The sequence below is a fragment of the Mustela nivalis genome, assembly GCF_964662115.1.
Source record: "Mustela nivalis genome assembly, chromosome: X".
Taxonomy (NCBI): Eukaryota; Metazoa; Chordata; class Mammalia; order Carnivora; family Mustelidae; genus Mustela; species Mustela nivalis.
In genome coordinates, this window is record NC_139040.1 from 105,671,091 (window position 1) to 105,696,620 (window position 25,530).

Here is a 25,530-nt window from a genome sequence, read left to right on the forward strand (position 1 = left end):
CAAATGAACGAATAAATCATAAACAGAATAGGAGGTATGGGAAGAACTCTCAGTTAAGCTGTGATGCAGTTAAAGCCTGGAAAGAAGAGAGGGAGTGAGCCATGGTATTTTCTATAGGAAAATGGTCCAGGCAGAGGAACAGAAAGATCTTGATGAGAGAGAGAGAGAAAGAGAGAGAGAGAGAGAGAGAGAGAGAGAGAGAGAAATGTTTGCAAATAGAACTCACAAGACAGGTGAGCAGGGGATCAGAGAGGTAGCAGGGTGGGTTTCCTGCATATGTTGGCTTTCCTATATATGTATTATAATTATTAATTTCACAGTTTTCAATATAAGACCAGAAGGAATTCTGGCAATAAAACAGAAAAGCCATAAAAGAAGGGAAGACAAGAAGGGAGAAGGGAAAACATGGGAAGACATGGTTAGGCTTTGAACTTTGTGCTGAAGGAGATGGCAATAACTGAAACTCAAGGTGCTACTATATATTGAACTGCTAATAAAACACATTCTTTTAAGATTAGAGAAGAAGTTAAATAATAACACAGAAAAACTTAAAAGTATTTAAAAAGAGTACATTTTTATCCAGGAAAGTTACAATCAGTAATTAAAATATGATACAGGAGCACCTGAGCGGGCGCAGTCAGTTAAGCATCTGACTCTTGGTTTTGGCTCAGGTTATGATTTCTGGTCCCTGAGATGGAGCCCCAGGGTGGGCTCTGCACTCTGCTTAAGACTCTCCCTCCCTCTTCCTCTGCCTCTCTACCTCACTCTCTCTCCCTCTCTCCAAAATAAATATATCTTTGAAAAAATAAAATGAAACATTAGACAACTTACTGCATAATAGAAATACTACTAAAACCACAAAGAACATGTAATGGAAATAATTTTTTTTTAATATTATAAGCTACTTTATTTTTCCAAGAATTAGAACGTCTGTGCAATGCACGTGGGTGAAAAATCCCCTACTGATCGAGTACTCTAGTTGGGTTGAAATGCTGCTAACAAAAGTGACAGCTAAAGCAAACTATTAGCATACGGTTAAAGCACAGGGCCTGGCAAATGCTGCCAGGGGCACTACACAAAAGGAATGTCTTTGAAGACCTTTTGTGGGGCCCTGTAGCCACCCGCTGAGTTCTCTTGGACCCCTTGGGTGGAAGGGAGCCTGTAAAGCTCTTTGCACCCATATACTCCCCTCCCCATTTCTGTCTGGTTTTCTTCACCCTATCCTCCATCCTGACCATTTCATCGAATTCTCTTCTCATCTCCTCATTCCTCACATGCATGTCCTATGACCTTATATACCTGGTGGCACGGAGCCAGCCCCTTGTTGGTTTTTCTTCTGGCCTTCCTGGGTACACCATCCACAGCTAGGAACTTTCCTGCAGCCTTTGGCTCACTGGCTCGCCTTCTCTCTTCCTTTTGCTTTCCCTCACTGCCTGGGTTTTCTTCTTTTGACTTTGCCTTGCCCTCTGTCTTTCCTTCACTCACTGGCTTTCCATCTTCCAGTTTTGCCACACTCCCTGGCTTTTCCTTGTCCTTTACAATTTCCTCATTTCCTGCCTTTCCCTTGTGATTAGTCTTTCCCTCATTTTCTAACTTTTCCTTGTTTTCCAGAGTACAAGCTACTTCTGGTTTTCCCACATCCCGTAGCTGTTCTTTGTACTCTTTCCTTGGTTCTCAGGCATTGCTTCATTTTCATCGCAGTTTTTCTGTGTTGAGGTTTCCTGCCCTGCAGGGATTCTGGACAGGTTCCCCCTCCTTTTGTAGCCCTGCAGGGCACTGCAGGGACCAGCGCAGGCCTGTGCCTCCTGGGGCTCTCCCATGTCCGAAGTCCCCTGGCCCCTCCCAAGCCTCCCAAGCAGCTCAGGGAGCTGGAGTTGGTTCCGCCCCCAGTGACAGCACTGGACTGGACTGCAAGCTCAGAAGTATATTTTTATTCAGTCTTTAATTTGCCATTGTCAGGTTAGAACACACTTAGCAGAAAGAAAAAAAATATATATATATAGAGAGAGAGAGAATACAGATAGCGTAAACTGTAGATTTAATAACGATTTCCCTCCCATTGATAGCCCGAAGCACAGATGATTCTATAAAATATATGAGCATTATGTATAAACCTTCTGCCCCATAAAGTTGGATTTGTAGGAAAAGCAATAGTTTATAATTTAATTTAAATTCCCTAAATCCAAATCTGAGCTCTCAAACCGGCATTCAGAAAATTCTTTGTCATTATTAGGAATGCTCTTCCCTACGCCTAGGAATGGCCAGAGATCTGTAGACCAATGTGGTGCCTTTTATAGGCAGGAGAAAAGCCATTCATCTTCAGTCCATTGAGGTAGCCACTGAGAGATTCACCACCGAAGTGCAAGTCTTCTGGTGAAACCAAGTGTCTCATTAACAGTTCTGGTATGAAACAGAAAGCCCGCAAAGACAAAGCTGAAGAGACTGTAATGAAGGGAATAGATACAGAAATGTGAAGAGAGTTAAAAGGACTAACAATAAATGGTGAAGCATGTAGGGACTAGCAAGAGTTAATAGCATTTATTCCTAAACCTAAAGAGACAAAAGGGAGAGAGCTGTTACCTTAAACCAGTGAAAGCTCCAGCCTTGTGAGAGGGGCCACTGGTGAGCAACTGTGATGTATGTATCTAAAAAATGAAGTTACTCCCAAATCTTGGCCTGCTGGGGGAGTTGGGAGAAGATTGATACCTTGGTCTCTCTATTTGATTCTCCAGTATCCTGCCAACGCTATTCATTGCTCAAGCTCAACCAGAAGCCAGAAGGTGAGAGATCCTAGGTGTTAAAGTCATTTTAAACTAGATGAGTCATCTAATACACAGAAGGGGTGAAGGATTGGGGAGAGGGCAGAGAATAACCAACACTCCAAGTATTCTCTATTTTCTGGTCAAATGTGGACTTGAGAATGTCTGTACTGAGTCTTTATGTTGCCTAGGGTTGAACCTTGCTGGGTATACCAGGAAGCCATTCATTTTTCAAAGCATACCACCTCTATTTGCTGACAGAGAGCAGAGACGGTTTCTGGCTAAGTTTGGAAGCAGCTTATATCGTATCTTTTCCCATGCTTCTGGGGAACATCAGAGCCAGAAAAGGAAAACAGACTATGAGTTATTTCTTATTTCTGCTCTGCTGCACAAACTTACCGAAGGCATAGGAAAAGATAAATACATAAAAAATATTCCTGCCCTATGTACAAATATGGACAATATATTAGGATGCTGTAAGAGTGTCAAGTACTTAAAAAGAAGAGCTTATAAACTATATACTCTGAAGATAATAATGCAATACTAGAAATTAATAATACTTCTAAAAATTCAATTTGATTAATTTAAGAAAATGTTTTGTATAAGGAATCAAGAGTATAAATCTACATTTGTGTAGGAAAAACATTCCATGAGAAATGACCTAGGTTTACTCAGAGGTTCAATTTGTGTCTTTGCTTTTAATTTCATTAAAAAAAAAGATTAAATTAATTCAAGATTTCAACCATAAATGCTACAAAAAGAAAAAAATGCCTTAAGGAAAGTAGAAAATAAAAGATAAATGAAGAAATAAATAAGTCAGAAAGAAGAAACACTAGATAAATTTCAGAGCTAGTTCTTTGTAATAAAGTAATAAAATAGACTAATCTCATAAATTTAATCAGGAAAAGGAGGGGGAAAGCAAATATATGCAACATAAACACAGAAAGAAAATTTTAAACACAAGTTTAAGAGATACAGAAACCGAAAATCTACACAGAGCTATATATTGATCATAAAAAGGAATTAAATTAGATTAGATTCTATTTAAAATGATAAATTATGAGAATTAACAAAATGGAATATAGACAACCTTAACCAGTAGCCAAGAGAAGTTAAGAAATCATAAAATTAAACAAGACCAATCTTTCACAAAGGATTCTGAGTCTAATGGCACCAGTGATAAGTTCATCCAAACTTTAAGAAATTGACAATTGCTGATAGAAAATCATTAGGGACTAAACAATTCTATAACTCCATCCACACACCTAAGATTTGGCCTATTCTTCTGCCATAAACGACCTGTTTCCACACATTTCCTTGTTCTCAACTAGCACCCCAATTTGACTCCATGCCTCAGTTTCCCTTCCCTTCTCTGTCCTGATGCCTCATTTGCTATCCTCACTCAAATGGCACTCACAGCTTAGCTCTGTAGGGCTCTGATACCACATTTATGTTCTGATTTGCATTCTCTGTAGTGGCTGTTTTAGCATGAAGTTATTTCTGCTATCAATAATTTATTTTCAAAACGACTTATTGAGAATAAAGTACTTCCAAGTGCAGTGATACCTTTATTACAATATTTGCTGAGAGCAAAGCTCATTTGTAATAAAGCTGGCCATGGTTTAAAAAAGCAAACAAAAGAAAGTACAAAATCCTGTGAAATAGAGTCTGACTGTATCAAGTGGTTAAGCTTGTCTACACACCAGCTCAAGATATAAAATACAGCCACAGCTTGCATTTCCTTGCTACTTGTTGAAGTTAGATAAAGCAAATCACAGGTAATGGAAACATCTCTCATATTGCTATTATAACATTCCTTTACCCTTCTCGAGACACTTTTGTTTGTGGCAGTCTCCACCAGACATTCTGAATTCAGTTCTGTGGGTCTTTAATCACATTTTCTCTCAAATAAAAAGAGATATTTGATGGGTCATTTCAATTTGTTTCTTGATAGATTTTTTACCTCCTTAGATATAAGTAAGTTCCAGTCAGTGAGTTTCCTCTACCAGAGACTTGATGTTTTCATCATTTTGTGTCAAATTGAATAATGAATGATATTTTTTCACTGTTTTTTGTTTTGTTTTTTATTTTTTATTTTTTACATTTTTTATTTCTTTTCAGCATAACAATATTCATTGTTTTTGCACCACAATAAGTGCTCCATGCAATCCATGCCATCCCTAATACCCACCACCTGGTTCCCCCAACCTTCCACCCCCCGCCCCTTCAAAACCCTCAGATTGTTTTTCAGAGTCCATAGTCTCTCATGGTTCACCTCCCCTTCCAATTTCCCCCAACTCCCTTCTCCTCTCCACCTCCCCTTGTCCTCCATGTTATTTGTTGTGCTCCACAAATAAGTGAAACCATATGATAATTGATTCTCTCTGCTTGACTTATTTCACTCAGCATAATCTCCTCCAGTCCTTTCCATGTTGCTACAAAAGTTGGGTATTCATCCTTTCTGATGGAGGCATAATACTACATAGTGTATATGGACCACATCTTCCTTATCCATTCGTCCATTGAAGGGCATCTTGGTTCTTTCCACAGTTTGGTGACCATGGCCATTGCTGCTATGAACATTGGGGTACAATGCCCTTCTTTTCACGACATCTGTATCTTTGGGGTAAATACCCAGTAGTGTAATTGCAGGGTCATAGGGAAGCTCTATTTTTAATTTCTTGAGGAATCTCCACACTGTTCTCCAAAGTGGCTGCACCAACTTGCATTCCCACCAACAGTGTAAGAGGGTTCCCCTTTCTCCACATCCTCTCCAACACATGTTGTTTCCTGTCTTTCTAATTTTGGCCATTCTAACTGGTGTAAGGTGATATCTCAATGTGGTTTTAATTTGAATCTCCCTGATGGCTATATTTTCACTATTAAAGGAATTTAGCCATTGAAGATCTAGTAGGGAGATTTAACTGTCCGTGGTATTTCAAACTGCGCTCTGCATACATTATGATATCTGTCTTCCATTAATTGGCTAATTCCAGTTTGTTTTCCCTTCTTCCATCCCTAGATTTCCATGTGCTTTTTAAAAGATTTTTTATTTATTTATTCGAGAGAGAAGGAGACAGAGAGAGAGCAGGGAGGAGCAGAGGAAGAGTGATAAGCAGGGACTCAATCTCAGGACCCTGAGATTGTGACCTTAGCCAAAACCAAGAGACACTTAACTGACCGAGCCACCCAGGCACCCCCAAGATTTCCATGTTTACATTTATGGATCTCAGTACCTCTTTGAAGTCATAGAATACACTCCATCTTTATTTTAAATATTCATATAAGAATTGTAGTGTGTAATACATCCTGTGCATACAGTATACCAGGACTTTTTGATTTAGTATTATTTAATATTAGCTGACACAGCTGTAGATCTCATACTTATGTTCCGTACACCATTCTCATCAACTGTCTATGACAAAGCGACAAATTCTTACCAAGTAACTTCAAATATTCAAGCAGTATAAATGTGAAGTAGCACAAAACAAGTAAGATCATTTTTTTTACATTTATAGCACAAATCCAAAGTGAGTATTTAAAAGCCTATGTTGAAAATTCAAACGTCATCTATGTTTAGATATTCACTTAATCACATCATTGAAAATTGTCACTGAGTTAGAGTGAATGCTTATCAAATGTCACTGATCTGAAAAATGATGTGGTATTCACTATTCCTGGCATATGATCTTAGATAAAGAGGTTTCTAAAGTATTCTTTAAAGCTAGTATTTTATGTGTTCTTTAAGTATTCAGAGACTTAAATAGCCATATAATACATATTTTGGAGTGTGTCAGAACATAATATCTTTGACTGACTATAAACTGACTCTATGTATTATCATAAAATCCAGTGTTCAGATATAAATTCCAAAATTTTAAGTTAATTTATGTTAGACAAGTATTAGTTCTTACACCGAATTTTCAATCCACAAAATAGGACTGTACTATGTCTGCACCTTATATTTATTCTGAGGATCCAGGAGAAGTCTATCCTTTAACCCTGTCACTAACTCCGGGATTTTTGCCAAATGATTCCATGACTTAGGGTCCACTTCATCATCTCCGAAATGTGAAATGTACTAATAGAAATGGTTGTACATATTTCAGAATGTTCTTTTATAGAATATAGAAATTATATACAAGCATATACTGTAAATTTTAAATTCATCAATGTGAAATTACTACTCTTAAAAATGAAGCTAATTCTCAATTAAAATAATTTCATAAGGTGAATTGGTTATATTCCCCCTGACCAGTGCATTTCTTGCCTCAAGGTAGAATAATATTTTTTATTGCATATTAAACTCGAAATTGAGGTAGCCATTTACTGAGATAATTTTGTAATAATGATAATATGGCTTCAAAATGTATTATAATTTAAAATTTCTTCTTATTATAATGAATGTTAGTCATGTAACTTGAAAGTTTTCAGAGTTGCTATTGCCAAATTTTTTCCTTGAAATCGGTATACATGGTTCAAGGTTAGAAAGCTATGGCTATATAGGGTTCTGCTTTCATTAAAGTAACATTCTATATTGTTGGGTGTAAGATATATTATATTTATAAAAATTCAAGTTTGATAATATCACATTGAAAGTATATACATATTTTATCCTATGTTGTGAAATTATTACTGCGGACAGAGTTCATTTTCTCAACTGATGCCTTCTAGTATATAATATTCCGTATAAGAAATTTTGCTGAGTTGGGGCGCCTGGGTGGCCCATTGGGTTAAGCCGCTGCGTTCGGCTCAAGTCATGATCTCAGGGTCCTGGGATCGAGTGCCGCATCAAGCTCTCTGCTCAGCAGGGAGCCTGCTTCTCCTCTCTCTCTCTGCCTGCCTCTCTCCCTACTTGTGATCTCTCTCTGTCAAATAAATAAATAAAATCTTTAAAAAAAAAAAAAAGGAAAAAGAAATTTTGCTGAGTTGAGCTGTAGGAGCTACTTGGCAAAAAAGTTCAGCCCTCTATTTTATGATCAATGACACTGCCTGCATTGAAATCCCTATTTTGATATGTTTGTTTTAATTTTCTTTTACCCCTTTAATGTTTCTATTTTCTTTACATTATGGGGTTTTTAAAAGTTAGCTGCTTCAAATCTTCATTGCCAAGAGGCAGTGTATAAGCAAGTAAAAACATAGTTCCATTAAAAAGAACTGCCTTGTGACAAATGACTGTGATCATAAACACATCCAAATATAGAGAAATTTGAACTCACTTCAGTTGTCTTTAGGCAATTTGATACAAGTCCGTTTTTTAGTCTGTCTCCATCTTTACCATTCAGCATGTGGCGTAAGGAGATGGTGAAAAATATTTAACGAATGACTAAATATGTAAAACTTAATCATTGAAAGTAGGGATAGTAACTTCATAGCAAGTACTGTACCTAGAACTAAGTCTTAGGATGCAATCTAGGTCAAAATGTGCTTTTAAAAAGTGGGTATTAAGAAGGCACGTGATGTGATGAGCACTGGGTGTTACACACAACTAATGAATCAGTGAACACTACATCAAAAACTAGTGATGTGATATATGTTGGCTAATTGAACTTAATATAAGAAAAAATAAAACAAAAATGCATTAGCAAAAAATAAATAAAACTGTATTTCAAAAGTTTCTGCCAATTTTCATACCATTAAAAAATAAAATCTGTACCCCAATGTTTATAGCAGCAATGGCCATGGTCACCAAACTGTGGAAATAACCAAGATGCTCTTCAACGGATGAATGGATAAGGAAGATGTGGTCCATATACACTATGGAGTATTATGCCTCCATCAGAAAGGATGAATACCCAACTTTTGTAGCAACATGGAAGGGACTGGAGGAGATTATGCTGACTTAAATAAGTCAAGCAGAGAGAGTCAATTATCATATGGTTTCACTTATTTGTAGAGCATAACAAATAACATGGAGGACAAGGGGAGATGGAGAGGAGAAGGGAGTTGAGGGAAATTGGAGGGGGAGATGAACCATGAGAGACTATGGACTCTGAAAAACAATCTGAGGGTTTTGAAGGGGCGGGGGGTGGGAGGTTGGGGGAACCAGGTGGTAGGTATTAATAAGGGAGGGCACGGATTGCATGGAGCACTTGGTGTGGTGCAAAAACAACTACTGTTACGCTGAAAAGAAATTTAAAAAAATTAAAAATAAAATAAAAAATAAAAGTTGTTTTCTAATATAAACTTCCATATTTGTATAAAATTTAAAACAGTACTCTTTGCAAGATAGAGATATGAGAGGGAATAAAGAGCCAAGTCCTCAAAAGCTAAGGCAGCCCACCCTTTATGTTGTGTATTTTGAACTATTCATCATCGAATTATGAAAGATTCAGTACATTCATCTCTCAATGGAAAAATAGATATGATTTATATCTATAAGTCTTAAAATTTTACATAAATTTTAAACACAGTATAAAAGCACATGCTGCAAAAACAGCAAAACTACTTTGTTTTTCCTGCATTTTTGATCATTTAAATGCATTATATTTGGAAGGATTACATAAATATTTGAGGAATTTCTCTTGAACTTAAAGAGAAGTCTCTTTAGCTTGACTGCACAATGGCAGATGTTTTATAAAAAGTGCTTCACACATTTTAAAAGCAAATCCTAGTTGTCTAGAATGTTGGAATGAAATTCTCAGTTACAAGAAATTTAATAGAGAGAAATGTATGGGTACGAAAAGCCAAATAAATAGAAGGGAGAAGTATCTGAATGAGGTCTAAGTATCAGGAAGGATCTTTATATAATAAATTCCAATGCACGATAGTTTCTTAACTGTTAGTCACTGTTTAAGAATCTGGTTAAGGAAATCTACCCCAATTTTTTTTTTTAAAGATTTTATTTATTTATCAGAGAGAGAGGGGGAGAGAGCGAGCACAGGCAGACAGAATGGCAGGCAGAGGCAGAGGGAGAAGCAGGCTCCCTGCCGAGCAAGGAGCCCGATGCGGGACTCGATCCCAGGACGGTGGGATCATGACCTGAGCCGAAGGCAGCTGCTTAACCAACTGAGCCACCCAGGCGTCCCTACCCAAATTTTTTTTTTTTTTTAATTTTTATTTATTTATCAGAGAGAGAGAGGGGAAGAGAGCGAGCACAGGCAGGCAGAGGCAGAGGGAGAAGCAGGCTCCCTGCTGAGCAAAGAGCCCGATGTGGGACTCGATCCCAGTACGCTAGGATCATGACCTGAGCTGAAGGCAGCTGCTTTACCAACTGAGCCACCCAGGTGTCCCCCTACCCAAATTTTTAAAGATGACATTTCATGGTTCCTTTTGAACTCATGTCATTCTGTGTGAAGTCATAAGATTTAATTTGCATCATTTTTTCATTAAACTCACATACTTAGACTGATGAGGAAAATGATGGCTGACCTTTGTCCCCTATCCCTTCCGGAATTCAAAAAAATGTTCACATTGCATTCTGCACATCAAGGAACTAAAGTGACTTCTTAGGATAAATCCTGAAATCTGAAAGGTATTAAAGAACCACATCTTTTGAAACCCATGTGAGGGACCTCCTAGCTCTAACCTAATTTCATTTAGCTGAATGACACAGAATGTGTTTTCATTAGTGTCTGTAGCTTTGAAATTTCCCATGTGATTGTCTAAAAAGGCAAGAAGTGGCTGATACCATTTTTTGGAATGGTGATGGCTCCCATGTTGAATGAGCTATAACTCTACAACTTCCAAGTTAGAACTGCAAATGCTTAAATGATTCACAAACTAAAACTGGGAAAGTTTATCCATCTCCCTGCTCCCGCAAAGTTTAAAAAGTGTGAAAAAATTCATTAAAACTTTATCATAGGAATAGCACTCCCTTGCTGTTATTCATCGTTTTTCTTCCTTCTGCTCTACCCTAAGAACTTTCATCTTCATTATTTGACCTGGCTATTACGATTATTTTTATGTCAGATGTGCCTCTTACTAAAGTCAATGTGTAGCATTTCACATTCGATGTGCTATTCCTCTTTCTGTAAAGCTAATTAAAAATAATATAAACTGGCCCAGGTCAGTAATCGCCTTTCACTAAACCATCATATTTCAGATATGCTTTAAATCTTATGGTTTTCTTCAGTATTCTTAAATCTTAAATATATCAATATAATGTATATATAAATCCTTTTACTATAACCACCGTGGGATATATAAATTTGACTTGTAGAAAATATTATTGACAATGCTAGACTGCATCTATGCCCTGAAGGAACCTGGTATAAAATAAAACCTGGGATAAAATGAACATTGCTTTCTTGACTAAACAGTGAAAGAGAATTTTTCCTCATTAGCTCAGTGGTTAACACACTAATTATATATATATGTATATATATACATATATATGTATATTTTTCAGATGTTTAGTATCATGTTTAATTTTGTTTTTTTTATTTATCATGTTACTTTTATTTATTTTATTTAAAATCTATTAGTTTCGGAGGTAGAATTCAGTGATTCATCAGTTGTATATAACACCCAGTGCTCATTCCATCACGAGTCCTCCTTAATGTCCATCACCCAGTTGAACCATCCCCCCACCTCCCCTCCAGCAGCCCTCGGTTTGTTTCTTGAGATTAAGAGTCTTATAGTTTCTCCTTCTCTGATTTTATCTTATTTTATTTTTTCCCTCCTTTCCCCTATGATCCTCTGTTTTGTTTCCCTAATTCCACATATGAGTGAAATGATATGATATTTGTCTTTCTCTGATTGACTTATTTCTTTTAGCATAATACCCTCTAGTTCCATGCATGTCGTTGCAAATGATAAGACTTCATTTTTTTATGGCTGGGTAATATTCATACACACACACACACACACACACACACATACACACATCACCTTTTCTTTATCCACTCATCTGTTCATAGACATCTGGGCTCTTTCCACAGTTTGGCTATTGTGGACATTGCTGCTATGAACACTGGGGTGCAGGTGCCCCTTCGGATCACTACATTTGTATCCTTTATGTAAATATCTAGTAGTGCAATTGCTGGGTCATAGGGTAGCTCTATTTTCAACTTTTTGAGGAACGTCCATGCTGTTTGCCAGAGTGGCTGCACCAGCTTGCATTCCCACCAACGGTGTAGGAGGGTTCCCCTTTCTCCACATCCTCGCCAGCATCTGTCATTTCCTGACTTGTTAATTTTAGCCATTCTGACTGGTGTGAGGTGGTATCTCACTGTTATTTTGATTTGTGAAATACTTATTATTAACCTTAAAATTACTAAATAGATATTTTTGTACGAAATCTAGTGCTTTTGTCTAAGATTAATGTGGGCACAAAAAAGAAATTCCCTCTAGTTTGTGTCTTCACATGATAACAATAGACTACTGTATTTTGAAAGTGAATTCATTACGTTTCCTAGGTGTTTTTTTTTTTTTTCAGTTTGTGCATCCTGAGTCAAGGGTTATTTTCCTAAGAGTTGACATTTAAATATTCTATTAGAGCCATAAGAAGGTTCTGTTATAGTAAGACAAATGGTGAGAATTTTCTATCCTCTAAAATTAGGTTTGAATAAAGCTTCTTGCACAGAGAACACTGCAAAACTCTGAGCCAGAATCTAATGTTACATTATGAGTAAAGTCTTAGGCCTGTTTTCAGGAACTCATAAAGCCAATCTTCATGTATAAGCGAACTTGTGTCTGTAAAAATTCAATGCATGCTACTTAATTTTCGCACGCAATATCAACTTTCACACTTATTCATTTAGTATCAGATGCTTTCATTCTGCAAACAGGAAAACATAACTTTGGGCATCCTTTGTGACCTCAATATTGAATTTCCTGCTATTCAGTGGTGGTCACAATACTGATACACACACACACAAACACACACACACTGGTTCTATATATTAACATATATGTCATATAAATGTTTTTGTTCTGCTTACTAGACATGTAATTAATCATTTAACACAGATTTTATTATTTATTTTATTTTATTTTATTTTTTTAAGATTTTATTTATCTATTTGTCAAGAGAAAGAGAGAACAAGCAGAGGGAGTGGCAGGAAGAGGGAGATGTAGTCTTCCAGCTGAACAAGAGCCCAATGAGGGACACTATCCTAAGACCCTGGGATCATGACCTGGGCTGAAGGCAGATGCTTAACCAACTGAGCCACCCAGGCTTCCCCATTTAATATAGATTTTAACATATTTCAGTTTTTGTTTCTACTTTCCATGATTATTTAGAAATTGGACTGAGAATCCTTGAAAGATGTAACTGCAGAGCACATATCAGGAAGGTATTTAAAAGAAGCCATTGTGCACATGATTATTTAAGAGTAGATAGTAATGATATTGTTTTATAAGAACAACATCATTCTTAGCTACATAGTAGGAAATATGGCATTATCAAAACACCAAGCATGTGAGAATTCAGAGTCAAAATGGGCTAGACTGTCGACATGAGGCATTCAATAGTAATAAAAAGACCATGAACAGTCCCTTTGAGGCGTGGCCGAATATCCCTCCCTCTCCTAGAGCCTTAGTGATTATTATTATTTCTTATAGTCCTTGGCAATTTGAAAAGAGATAAAACATAAGCAAAACAAATAATATTCCTTGCCTAAATGGTGGTATGCAATATTTTTTAATTTAGAGAGAGCCTATTAAAGCACTTAATGAAGAATTCTCTAGATTTAATTAAGGAATTATCTCTCATATCCAGACCTGGTTTTAAATCTGACATATTTTTACAGTGATGACAATGTGGGCAGTGAAAGCTGTATTCAGGGAGGACCTCATAGGCTTAAGTTTTTTTTTTTAAGATAGAGATAAAATAAGTATATAACTTCAGAGATTATAAAAGGAAAAACAATAATGAAAAGTAAATTCAAAATAGAAGACTGAAAAATATAGGACGAATTGAGTTCAAAAGCTAGCCCTTTGAATAGATCAACAAAAGAGATAAACCTCTTCTAATCCTAACAAAAGAAAATAAGAAGAGAATGAAAAATAGACAAGATTAGTAATGAAAAAGGATGTGCAACCACAGGTTCAGAAGAAACTGAGAGAATATTATAAGCAATTCTGGGAAATTAATTTTGAAAAATCTGAGACATGGATGATCTCCTAGAACAATGCAAATTACTAAAATTGACATAAGAATAGCAGAGAATTAAACTACAACAATTACTTCAGAAAATATTAAGTATTAGAGACTTACCATGGAAATATATACCAGGATTCTCACATGTGAGTTTAACCTAATCCTTAAAGAAAAAGTAATTCCTATATTTTAGGGTATTCCAAAGTATGTAAGAATATAAAACCCTGCAATTCCTTTTGTGATATCAGAATAACTATAGTACCAAAAGTCAGGAAACATAAAATTAAATTAAAAATATATAAGACAATCTCACTTATGAATACAAAATTAGATTGTTGAACTTGATTAAAATATGTCTTACATGTAGTAAATAATACATGTTAGCTACTAGTTGCATAGAGCTTTTAAAATTAAGAAGAAAAAGTATCTATAGAAAAATGAACAAACTGTATTAACAGACAACTTACAGATGAAATTGTAATCATCAGCCATACAAAGAGATATTCCAGAAGAAGTAAGAATCATGGAAATAAATAAACAATGCAAAATCTTTTTACTCATCAGACAGGCAAAATGAAAATCAAAAACATCTATTGCTGGGAAGGGAAGAGCCCATTCATACACATTGCTGGTTAAAATATTAAATGCTAAAACCTTTTTATTAAAAAACAAACAAACAAACAAACAAACAAACCCTACTAAGGTTCCTGGGTGGCTCAGTCAGTTAAGTGTCTGCCTGTGGCTCAGGTCCTGAACCCAGGGTCCTGGGATGGAGCCCTGCTCAGTGGGGAGCTTGCTTCTCCCTCTTTCCCTCCCCTAACATAGCCCCCCATTCGTGCTCACTATCTCTCTGTCTCTCTCTCAAAAATAAAAATAAAAAAAGAAAAAGCCATCAAAATTTTTAAAAATATATATATATATATGATATATATATGTGTGTGTATCTTTGCTCTAGAAAATACATTCCGGGACTAGCTATTGTAATGATAAAAGCATCAGTTATCTGAGAATTTAGGTACAAGATGTCCGTTGCAATATTATATTAAGTGGCAAAACAAAACAAATATTACAAATGTAGAAACAAAATAAATGTCCACTAACAGGGAACTGGCTAAATACTTTAGGATACGCCTAAACTATGAATCTTATGCAACCATTAAAATGAATGAATAAAAGGGATTGTTGTTTGGTAAAAGCAATATTCAATAGAATCTGAATAATATGCTATTTTGGGGAGAATATAAAACCCTGTATATTTGTGCCTTTATGATAACACACATACACACTCACATATACAGAGATCATATGAATAGGGAGAAAATATGAGTCTTTTAGGTCAGGTTAGGAAAGAAGTCAGGGGAAGAAAGAGGGGCAAGTAAAAACTGAAAAGAAGACTAGCCTCAAGAAAAGCAGGAGAGATGCATGTGTGAGATCTCACGCACGCATTTCCGTAAAATATATTCATGTGACTATACATAAAGCCATAAAATATTTCTAAAAAGAACAAAAATAGATTACATATACACACATAAATAGAAAACAACACCAAGATTGGTATCTAGTTTGCCACTCAATAGTGGTTATGGTAGTGTTTCTTACAATGCGATACCCCTTTATGGCAACATGACTTAATCAAGTTTGGACCTTTGGATAGGAATGATGATTGGTACAAACTGCAGTGGGATAAGAGCCAGCCCCTGAGGCATATGAAATAGAGAATGTACAAGTGAATCACCACTTACAAACCATGGTATTTACTTACAGTGCTCTAGGGCAGGGACCACCAATGAAACAGAGGTGGTCCATGTCCCATTGACTCTGATGACATAGTGAATAGTACTGGCAGGAAAAAACTAAACTAACAAAATATAATTTTAAATCAACAAAGTTACATAAATTGGATAGCATTATTGTAACTGTCTACAGACTTTCTCCACAAAACTAAGATTTAATGCTCTACTCTGTTTATTGAAAGTTGACTAAAGAGATGGCTATGTGGTTATCACCACGTTATTTGTAAAGTTGTAATTAAAGATGCAATATGTTATTATAAAATGCACATTTGTTAGAGTTCAGAATTGTGAGAAAGGTTGTTGTCTCTGACAAAAGTTTAAGCTTCTTTGTATTAGTTTTTGAGATATCTATAAATGATCTATGCTATTGTTTAGGGCCTATAATAGTTAGCCGAGATCTATACAATTTTGCTGCTGCTATTGCCTCTCTACTTTATTAACTCCTCTCTAACAGTCAGTTCCTTGTGTGAATTAGGTTTTAAAGATTCTTCATAATCCTGTCCCAGATAGTTGAACAATTTTACCCCATCCCACATTGTCCCTGAGCACAGTACTTCTAAGTCCCAATCAGGTAATGCGCTTTATCCCATCTCCCTATCTTTGGTCATGTGGGATCTTCTTGGCATGCCTTTTCTGCCTGCCACTTTCTTTCTTCCAGTCTTTAGGTTCCTTCTTCACAGATTCAATAAATACTGAATATCTTCTTGTTCTTTTGCTACCCTGCCATAATATATATGTTTTTCTCTCCACGGAGTCTCCATGAGACACAGTTACCTATTTTTCCTTGTTATAAATGTTATTGGAACATCCATGCACCCTCCTTTAGATATTGTCTATGGCTTCTGTGTGCATGTGTCTTCCAATGGCTTCTTTTATTATTTATTTTTAATGTAATAAAAGAGACCTAACATAAAATTAACCATGTAAAGCAACTTTTTAACCATATACTTCTGTGACATTAAGTACATTCCCATTGGTATGCACCTAGCAACACTATACATCTCCAAAATTTTCATCATTAAAAAACTGAAACTCTTACCGGTAACTTCCTATTCCCCTTTTCTCCAGGCCCTGATAAGTTCTATTCTACTTTATTTCTCTATACATTTTGACTTTTCTAGACATCAGATATAAGTGGAGTCATATAATATTTCTCATTTTGTGTCTGGCTGGATATTTTTACTTAACACAGTGTCAAAGTTCGTCTATGTTGTAGCATTTGTCAGAATTTCCTTCCTTTTTAAGGCTGAATAATATTTCATTGTACGTATATATCACATTTTTGCTTGTCCATTCGTTGGTCAATGGACATTTGTGTTGTTTTCACCTTTTGACTATTTTGAGTAACCCTGCTATGAATAATGGTATACAGATATCTGTTCAAGTCCCTGCTTGCTGTTCTTTGGGGATATATCTGGAAGTGGAATTTCTAGATCCTATTTAATTTTAATTAGTTTCTATTGTGTGCCCTGCTATTAGCTTATGAACTTTTTTTTTAAAAAAATTATTCAAAGTTGAGCACAGTACCTGGATATAATAGAGATTGGATCTTAGGAGGGATTTTATGAGGATAAAGAAAAAGCAGAACTCTCTCCCTGCTGATACAGAGAGAAAGCTTATGAAAGTCGATCTAGGCATGCCTGTTACTTGCTCTAAGTCTCCACAGGATGATCCCTATGGCAAGTCCAAACATAACTACCAGCAGTGATTTCTCCAGTATAGGTCTGTCTCCTAAAAAATAATAATAATAATAATAATCACATCTTCTCCATTAAAGTAACTGAATTTTCAACAATGTATGTCTAATTATCATTCTCACTATAGTTAAGTTCCAGAAAGCAAGAACATTTTTTCTCCTTTGTGCTCTAAGTACATCAGTGTCTGACATGTATCCAAAATGTATTTGTTGAATGAATGCATCAGTGAATCAAATGTTAAATTTATAGTAGCTTTTCCATGTGGAGGAACTCCTTCCTTTTCTGCCACATAAGAAATCTCCAAGTGAAATGTAGATCATGGTTCTTTCTTGTTTTTCCCTAATAAATTCTAGAAACTTGTTGTATTCTACTTTGTTCAGTTCAACAGTATTATAGCAAATTATTATTCACCTGTGTAGGACAAATTTATGTGAATGCTCAGTAATTTGAAATATTAAAATTAACAATAACATACTGAATTAGGGCAAACTTGCATAGGCTCCTCCTGAAATTCAAGTGTACAACAGGAAGCATCTGCACTACAGAAATAAATAGACATGTAATACCTTATACTGGCAGTATCGCTTTGACTTTCCTCTACCCAAGAAAGTCAAAGTCTTTCATATTAACCAGTTTTCAGGACATCCATTTATCCACTTCTCAACTGAGCTTTAGTGAAATGTCTATTTTCATACTACTTCAGGCTGACTTCTCTGGAAATTCCTGATGGTACCAATCCTCACATCTAATGATTGCATAGCTCAGTAATATCCTCTACTATAAAATATATGTGGAATTCAACTCTGGACTTGTATCTTGATCTTCTGCCCTTGTTCAAATTATTCTACATTATTTTCTATATTTTTCATTTGTTTTAAGCCACCACACCAATAATGTTTATGTTGTTGGGATACTAAAATAATTTTGATTATTTGATTATCCACTAGACCTGTAAGTAAGTTTATAGGAGCTGTAATTGGGAGTGATTTGACAATTATACAAAAGGGTATCCTTTTTTATTGTTTTCACCTGGATTTCCCAGAAAGCTTCATATTTTCAAGTTGTAATAACATTTAGAATATTAAGGTGAATGATAAGGAATATAATTCGCCATTGAGTGAGAGAGTGGCAAACCCATCTTACTTAAGGAATAAACAAATGGGAAAGACAGATCGGAGTGACACGTTGACCAGTAAGGGTTTAGAGCCTGAGAAGATGAAAGGTTTAATCAAAATGACTCGTGGCTATTTAGAGAAGATATCCAGGGAGGATGAGGAGTAGGCAACTCTCTTAGGTTGCTGCCCTCAGGACAGGACAAATTGGCAGGATCCTTGAGGCAACCAAAAGAAATTCAACCAAAGGGAATAGTCAGCCAAAGACAGTAAATGGGGAAAGAAATCTGAGTTACTTCTTAACGCTCACTACTGTTCTAACAATTTCACACCCACTCTATAGACCTTAATCTGAAGGTATTTATTTGTTTTATTTTGATGTATTATCCTGTTAAAGTATCCCCAGATGCCCATTTTTTAGATAATCTTCTCACTTTGAGATAGTTGTAAATTCTCATGTAGTTGTAAGCAATAATAGCGAGAGATCCTTTAGCCAAGATTTATCCCAGTGGTAATATACTGTAAAACTATGGGATGATATTACTACACACATCAGCATTGATATAAGCCATTCGTACTATTCATAGTTCCTGAATTTTGCTTGCACTCACATATGCATACACAGGTATTTTTAATTCTGTGCATTATCACACATGTACAAGTGTGTATCCACCATCACAGACTAGATGCCGAACTCATCCATCACCACAAGGATCCCTCGAGCTGCCCTTTCATTTTTTTAAATTTTTATTTTTAAAGATTTTATTTATTTGAGAGAGAGAGAGAGAGGTTGACTGGGGTGAGGGGCAAAGGGAGAAGCAGACTCCCTGTTGAGCAGGGAGCCCGATGTAAGGCTTGATCCCTGGACTCTAAGATCATGACCTGAGCCAAAGGCAGACACTTAACTGATTGAGCCACCCAGGGGCCCTTCATGCTGCCCTTTTATGACCACCTCCACCTACCCAACTCACTCACCCCGATCTCTGGCCTCTGGCAATTGCTACCCTTTTCTCCATTTCCAGAACTTTGTCTATTCAAAACTGTTATATTGAATCCATACTATACATAACGCTTTGAGATTGGCTTTGTTTTTTCAACTCAGCATACTTCCCATGAGATTCACCCAAGTTACTCTGTGTGTCAGTAGTTTGTTCCTTTTCATGGTAGAGTGGTATTCCATGGTATGGATGTACCACAGCTTGTATAACCATTCATGCTTGAAGGGCATGTGGGCTGTTCTCCTAGATGGCTGCATTTGACTGTTACAAATGAAGATGATATGAACACATGCGCATAGATTTTATATAAATATAAGTTTTCGTTGCTTTGGTATAAATGCCTAAGAGCCCAATTGCTGGATTGTATGCTAAACCCATGCTGAGTTTTGCAAGAAAGTGCCAAAATGTTTTCCAGAGTACCTGTACCATTCATTTCTTCCAGTTTGTCCATATCCTCAGTGGGATATGATGTTGTCACTATTTTAAAATTTTAGCCATTATGATGGGTATAGTGTTAGCTCATTGTGGATATATAAATTGCATTTTCTTAATGCTTAATAATGCTGAACATCTTCTCATGCACTTATATGTCTGATGCTTATGTTTAACCTGACTCTGCCTAAATATATTAGAAACACAAAGGACAGGAGACAGGATTTAAAGCAAACTTTAATTTTTTTTTTAAATTTTGATTCCCAAACCCAGTCATAGATAGAACAAAGAGAGCTCACCATAGCTCCATTATTTATTAGAATTTGAATATATGTTTCTAAAGCAAGGGCATTTTAGTTAAATTCAGCTATGACTGATTATAATAGCACTCCTTTGAGCAACATCAAAGGACTGATGAAATTTCTTTTTATTGAGTTTCAACTTTGTATTAGGAATCAGTTATTAATTTTAGGCATCCTTTATGAATTATCATTGTTATACATGTTATTTGAAGATATTCTGATTGGACTTTTTAATCTGCAGTAATCTATTTATATACTAAACGTACATTCATTTCCTATCTCTCTGTAAATGTGTCCAGGGGCACTTGTTTGTTAAAAAGAGTGCATTCAAAAATGCATTTTGTTTCATTTTTAGATTTTTTAAAAGCTGTAATAATGCTTAGGCTCTGAAAATAGCTAAATGCAATTACCTTCACATTTTGTTTTCTTTCCAAATAGACATTTTGTCTCTTTCCTTCAAATGTTTTCTCTTTATCTTTAACAGGTTGATTTAGTGAATATCGGAAGCACTGACATAGTAGATGGAAATCACAAACTGACTCTTGGTTTGATCTGGAATATAATCCTCCACTGGCAGGTAAGAATCCTGATGAATGTTTCCTTTTTGTGTCAAATGTTGCTGATCCTTCCTTTCATTTTTACCCTTCACCTGCAAAGCAAACATACATACCTCTAGCAATACAAAGCCCCTGTCCATAGCACTGCCTTTCAAACTGGCACAACTGATGTCATTTGAAATGTGAAGGATCATCAAATTATAAAACAGATTCTAGAACATTTGCAGAAACATTTTTTTTTCTAAATTTTATTTCCACGTGTGGAGATGAGCCAAAAAATATCTTATCAATAGGTTAATAAAAATATTTTTCACAAATATGTGTCTTCTATAACTTGTCCTCATGTGAAACTAAATAATTTCGTAAAAACTATTAATCACTACCAAATGAATGAGACTTTACAAATCCTTTGTATTCCTCAACATAAATTAATGTCAATAAAAGATTGGTGGGATATTATTATCTATATATATATATTGTACATACAAACTAACTTCATAATCTGCTTTCAGAATTGCATTTTTTTCTAAATACCTCAGCATAGGGTTTTCTGAATGTCTATACTTATTGGACCTCTGTAAAACAGATCAAAGGTCATTTGGTTTAGTGAAAAGAGTATACATTTTTTCACTCAGACCAGCATGGGCTGAAATTTCAATTCTCCCATTCACCATCTGGTAGTGACATTGGGTATAATGCCATCCGTTTCTGGGCCATAATTCCCTCACTGTCAAAATAGAAAAATAATAATTAACATGTATATTTCTTGTCAGGATTAAACAAGAGAGTATCTGCAAGGCAGTGCACTATGCCATTGTCACTACAGGTGTATCATATGAATAATTTTGATTGCTTGGATTTTTCTACTCATATGTTAAGACTCTGAAGGAAAATTGGGATGTCTGCTTTTTTACTAGCAGAGATTAATTTTTTTATAAAACAATTTTGATATGTAGTTTATATATCATAAATTTACCCATTCTAAGTATAAAATTCAAAGCGTACGGACTGGTTTAGTTCTCTTTCCCAGGGCTTCTCAAATTATTTTGAGTAAGGAATGGTTTTTTCCCCAATCCATCAAAGATTTTTGGGATATTTGCAAGGTTGTAAAATCATGAAAACAATTAATTTTAGCACATGTCCATCTTATGCTTATTTATGGTCACACCCCACTCCAACCCTCAGCCCTGGGCAACCATTTATCTATTTTGTGTTCCTATGTTTGCCTTTTTGGACATTTCATGTCAATGAAATGATATAGTAAGTGTTCTTTTATATATAGTTTCTTTAACTGAACATAATCTTTGAGGTTTATCCTTATTGTAGCAAGTATCACTACTTCATTTAGTAGGGTTGACTTTACTTAAACTGTACTTTGCTCCTGCTCAGAGTCAGTATATAGACCAGAAGGATACCTATTCAACTCAGCAGGTGAACTGACCCACATATAGAGCCAATTGACGCCCATATCCTTTTGTTCGAAACACTCTGAGCAGGCTCAATCTTATATCACAGCAATATGGGAAGAGATCAGAGCGCCCGGGTGGCTCAGTGGGTTAAAGCCTCTGCCTTTGGCTCAGGTCATGATCCCAGGGTCCTGGGATCAAGCCCCATATCAGACTCTCCGCTCAGCAGGGAGCCTGCTTCCACGCCCCCCCCCCACCCGCTGCTTGCATCTCTGCCTACTTGTGATCTCTGTCAAATAAATAAATAAAATATTTTTTAAAAATATGGGAAGAGATAGAGGACAGCATAGTGGATGACGACAGAAAACAGAGCATGAGAATTTTAAATGAACCTGAGATTCCCAATTCTGGGCCTTTTCCACATAGTGATGGTGTCAAATAAAATGAGCAAGGCAACATAGGGCCCCCCCACCAAACTGGTTTATTTCTGTTGCTGAGTACTTCTCAAATTCTCTTGAGGAAAGAACAGTTTTTTCCCCTTTTCCATTGTGTGTAAATCATAATAACACTGAAGCACTACAAAAATGAAATAAAAAGATACCGAAAACCCAAGCCATTTTAAAATTAAACTCAACAGATGTATGAGAACCTTATAAAATTGTTACAGAAGTTACTAATGGACTATTGTATTTATCTTATGATCTAGTAACAAATAGTTCATGGAGGGACCCCATCTTGCAGAAGACACTAAAGTTGCATAGATGTTGGTCATGACAGAGCCGGCATGAAAAGTTAGGCATGCACAGATACCCAAAAGGCTATTGTAATTGTATTTTTGACCCAAACTGTCTCTGATATGACCTCACACTTATTTTCTTGAAACCCTTTCCAACTCTATCTCCAATCATTGCAATATAGTTTCAAAACTACCCTGATACTTTTTTTTTCATTTGCTTGTGAGCTTGCTCATTTTTTGAAAATTAGCATAAAAGGGGACTTTCATATTATGGAATACCAGAAGGAATGATTTTACACTCTTTCCTTGTCTGAGACCTCTCTTAGAGTCTGTTATTTTACACTGATGTCCTTGAGTCATCATATCCTTGTGATTGCAAGGATGTAGACTCTTCTCAGCCTCTGCCTCCTTATCTTATCTCTCTTCTATCACCCTGCTTAGTTCTCTTAAAACTACTAAAAATGCTTACAAAAATTCTTCCTGCACAATACTCATCGTAACCCAATCAATCCCAGGATGTGTTTTCACTGAGAATAGGTATTTGCCTTCCTATTAAGTAGTCAAAAAAGCCATTGAATCTCAGCACCGACCAACCTAATGTACTTTCTGGATCTAACAGATTGAAAATGGCATTAAGAGATGGAAGGATGTGAATCTTTTGTTCCAGTGCCACATGGTATGTTATTAACAGTGCCATGCGGACTTCTCTTTGCACTTGTAAAAGCTCAGGAATGCCTACCCTATCTTTCCTGTCACTGTTTTTTTTCCAGTTTCCATGTAAATAAAATTGTTAGTCTGAAAAATAATGCCTCTATTGAGAAATAAACAGCTCTGGACAAAACTGTGAAACAGACAACGTGTGTTAGGCATCTTTTTCTTCTTTCTTTTTTAAGTGCAGACCTTCCTTTTTAGGGTGGTCAGCTCAGTTCTTACAACCAGCTGGAGATACAAACATATCCTGCAAACAGTAGTGTGCTATTTGAGGTCAGGTCCCCCCCTTTGCTGGCTAAGTCAAAGGAGATACTCAAATCCAGGGCTACTTTAAATGGCAATGTTTATTTATTTATTATTTGCCCATCATACAAGACAACGATGGTTTTGGTGCTGCTGAAAGCCCTTGCTGTAAACTCCTGCCTACCTAACGCCTTGGATGCAAGACAGTTCTTGCTCCAGTTTCCTTCACACAACCATCCTTCCCTTGGAGAAGACTATCCCTACTCCTCTCTACTCCTACCCCTCCACCATGGCTCCTTGTCATCACAGGATGGATTGTGGAAAGTAGACCTTGAATTTAGCAGGCAGGACATTCATTAAGGCACACCTTTGGGACAAGTACTTGAGGGAGTGAGAAGCACTGGAACTGAGATACCCCCTCCCCTCCTCCCAGCAAGGGCTGTTTGCAACCCCACGGGGAACTGGAAGCTAGAATAGCCCTTCAGCTTTGTCTTCAGTGGGGCTGACATGGCTGAGTCTTTATACCATTTCCCTTCATCAGTCCCTAGATGTGGGCTGCCCTAGGAAGGGCTTGACTCTGCCAACTCACTGGGTTCCTGAGAGGACTCACAGCAGTGGGCTTTGACAGCTGCAGCAACACGCCCTTTTAAAGGACAATCTTGGTGCTGCATCTCTATCATACCTTCTTTACCCAGTTAACTCCTAGTCATTTTTTGAAATCACTGCTCATTTCAACTTTTTCCTTTTAAAAATAGACGTATAGCTGTATACACACACACACACACACACACACATATTTGTTTAAATTGATTTTCTTGCTTAGGGACTGTATGCCCAAAAGTTAGAAAAATTTTCTGCTTTAAGACTCACTTTAGGACCAACTCAGTGTCTGACTGAAAGTTGATCCTTAATAAAGATTTCTCGGTAATTGCCTTTTAAGTAGGAAAAGAACCGATTATCTTACATTACCCTTTATTATTACCATTATTATTTTCTTAGCAACATTTGTACCCAAATAGAAGAAACAGTAGTGAGGCTGAGGCTGATAAGCTGAATTAATGACATAATGATGCTAAAGAAGTTTTGGATTAAATACCGTGTTGTCCTTTAACCTTACGTGCATAGAGAGCAATCTGGCCAAAGCATTTCACAAATGAAACCAATTCATCATGGGAGGGTTGCCCAATCAGTGCAGCTCACCACCACGGAGCCAGTAGGTGCTGAGCCCAGCCCTGGTTCAGCACAGGACACAAAAGTCTATGTCTTGTAATCACTGTGCATGGAGATTGTTCACCTAATAACTTTAGAATATGATGAGAAAATGATATAGCTTACATAACTATTCGACCTATTTATTCACTGAGTAACTGACTAAATAAGCAGGTCAGAAGGAATTAAGAAAACTTCATAATCTGCCTCTAAATAATAGATTTAGCTATCAAGGGATCGTGATAAATATATGCAAAGATTTCACATCTTCAAATCATTACCACATTTACAAAGTATCATCTCAAATCCTTTTTAAGTATTTTAAAGTTATATTTAACAGTCTATCCTAAAATTTGCATTGACTCTTTCATAAAAAGATGACTAACATTGGAGATATAAAATATGTATTTTCCCCTGAGGCCTTTGTTAACTTCTACATGGATGAAGAAGCAAAATAAAATGTCATATTTAGAATATATGATAAATATTCATCATCTGAACAAATGTTGGTAGTATATGGACCTTACACTT

At 36.3% G+C, this 25,530-nt stretch overlaps 1 protein-coding gene and 1 pseudogene across 2 annotated transcripts in view; one reads left to right on the plus strand and one right to left on the minus strand.

The window, feature by feature from the left end:
* The window catches only part of DMD (dystrophin), a 2,004,585-nt gene that overhangs the window by 385,797 nt on the left and 1,593,258 nt on the right, over positions 1 to 25,530 (plus strand). Inside the window, exon 5 of the mRNA XM_082716529.1 lies at positions 20,622 to 20,714. Coding sequence (XP_082572655.1) covers positions 20,622 to 20,714 — 93 coding nt within the window. The remainder of the gene's footprint in view (positions 1 to 20,621; positions 20,715 to 25,530) is intronic.
* Positions 1,072 to 1,820, minus strand: LOC309856621 (transcription elongation factor A protein-like 2; annotated as a pseudogene). Its single transcript has one exon. The product of its transcript is annotated as a transcription elongation factor A protein-like 2 (transcript).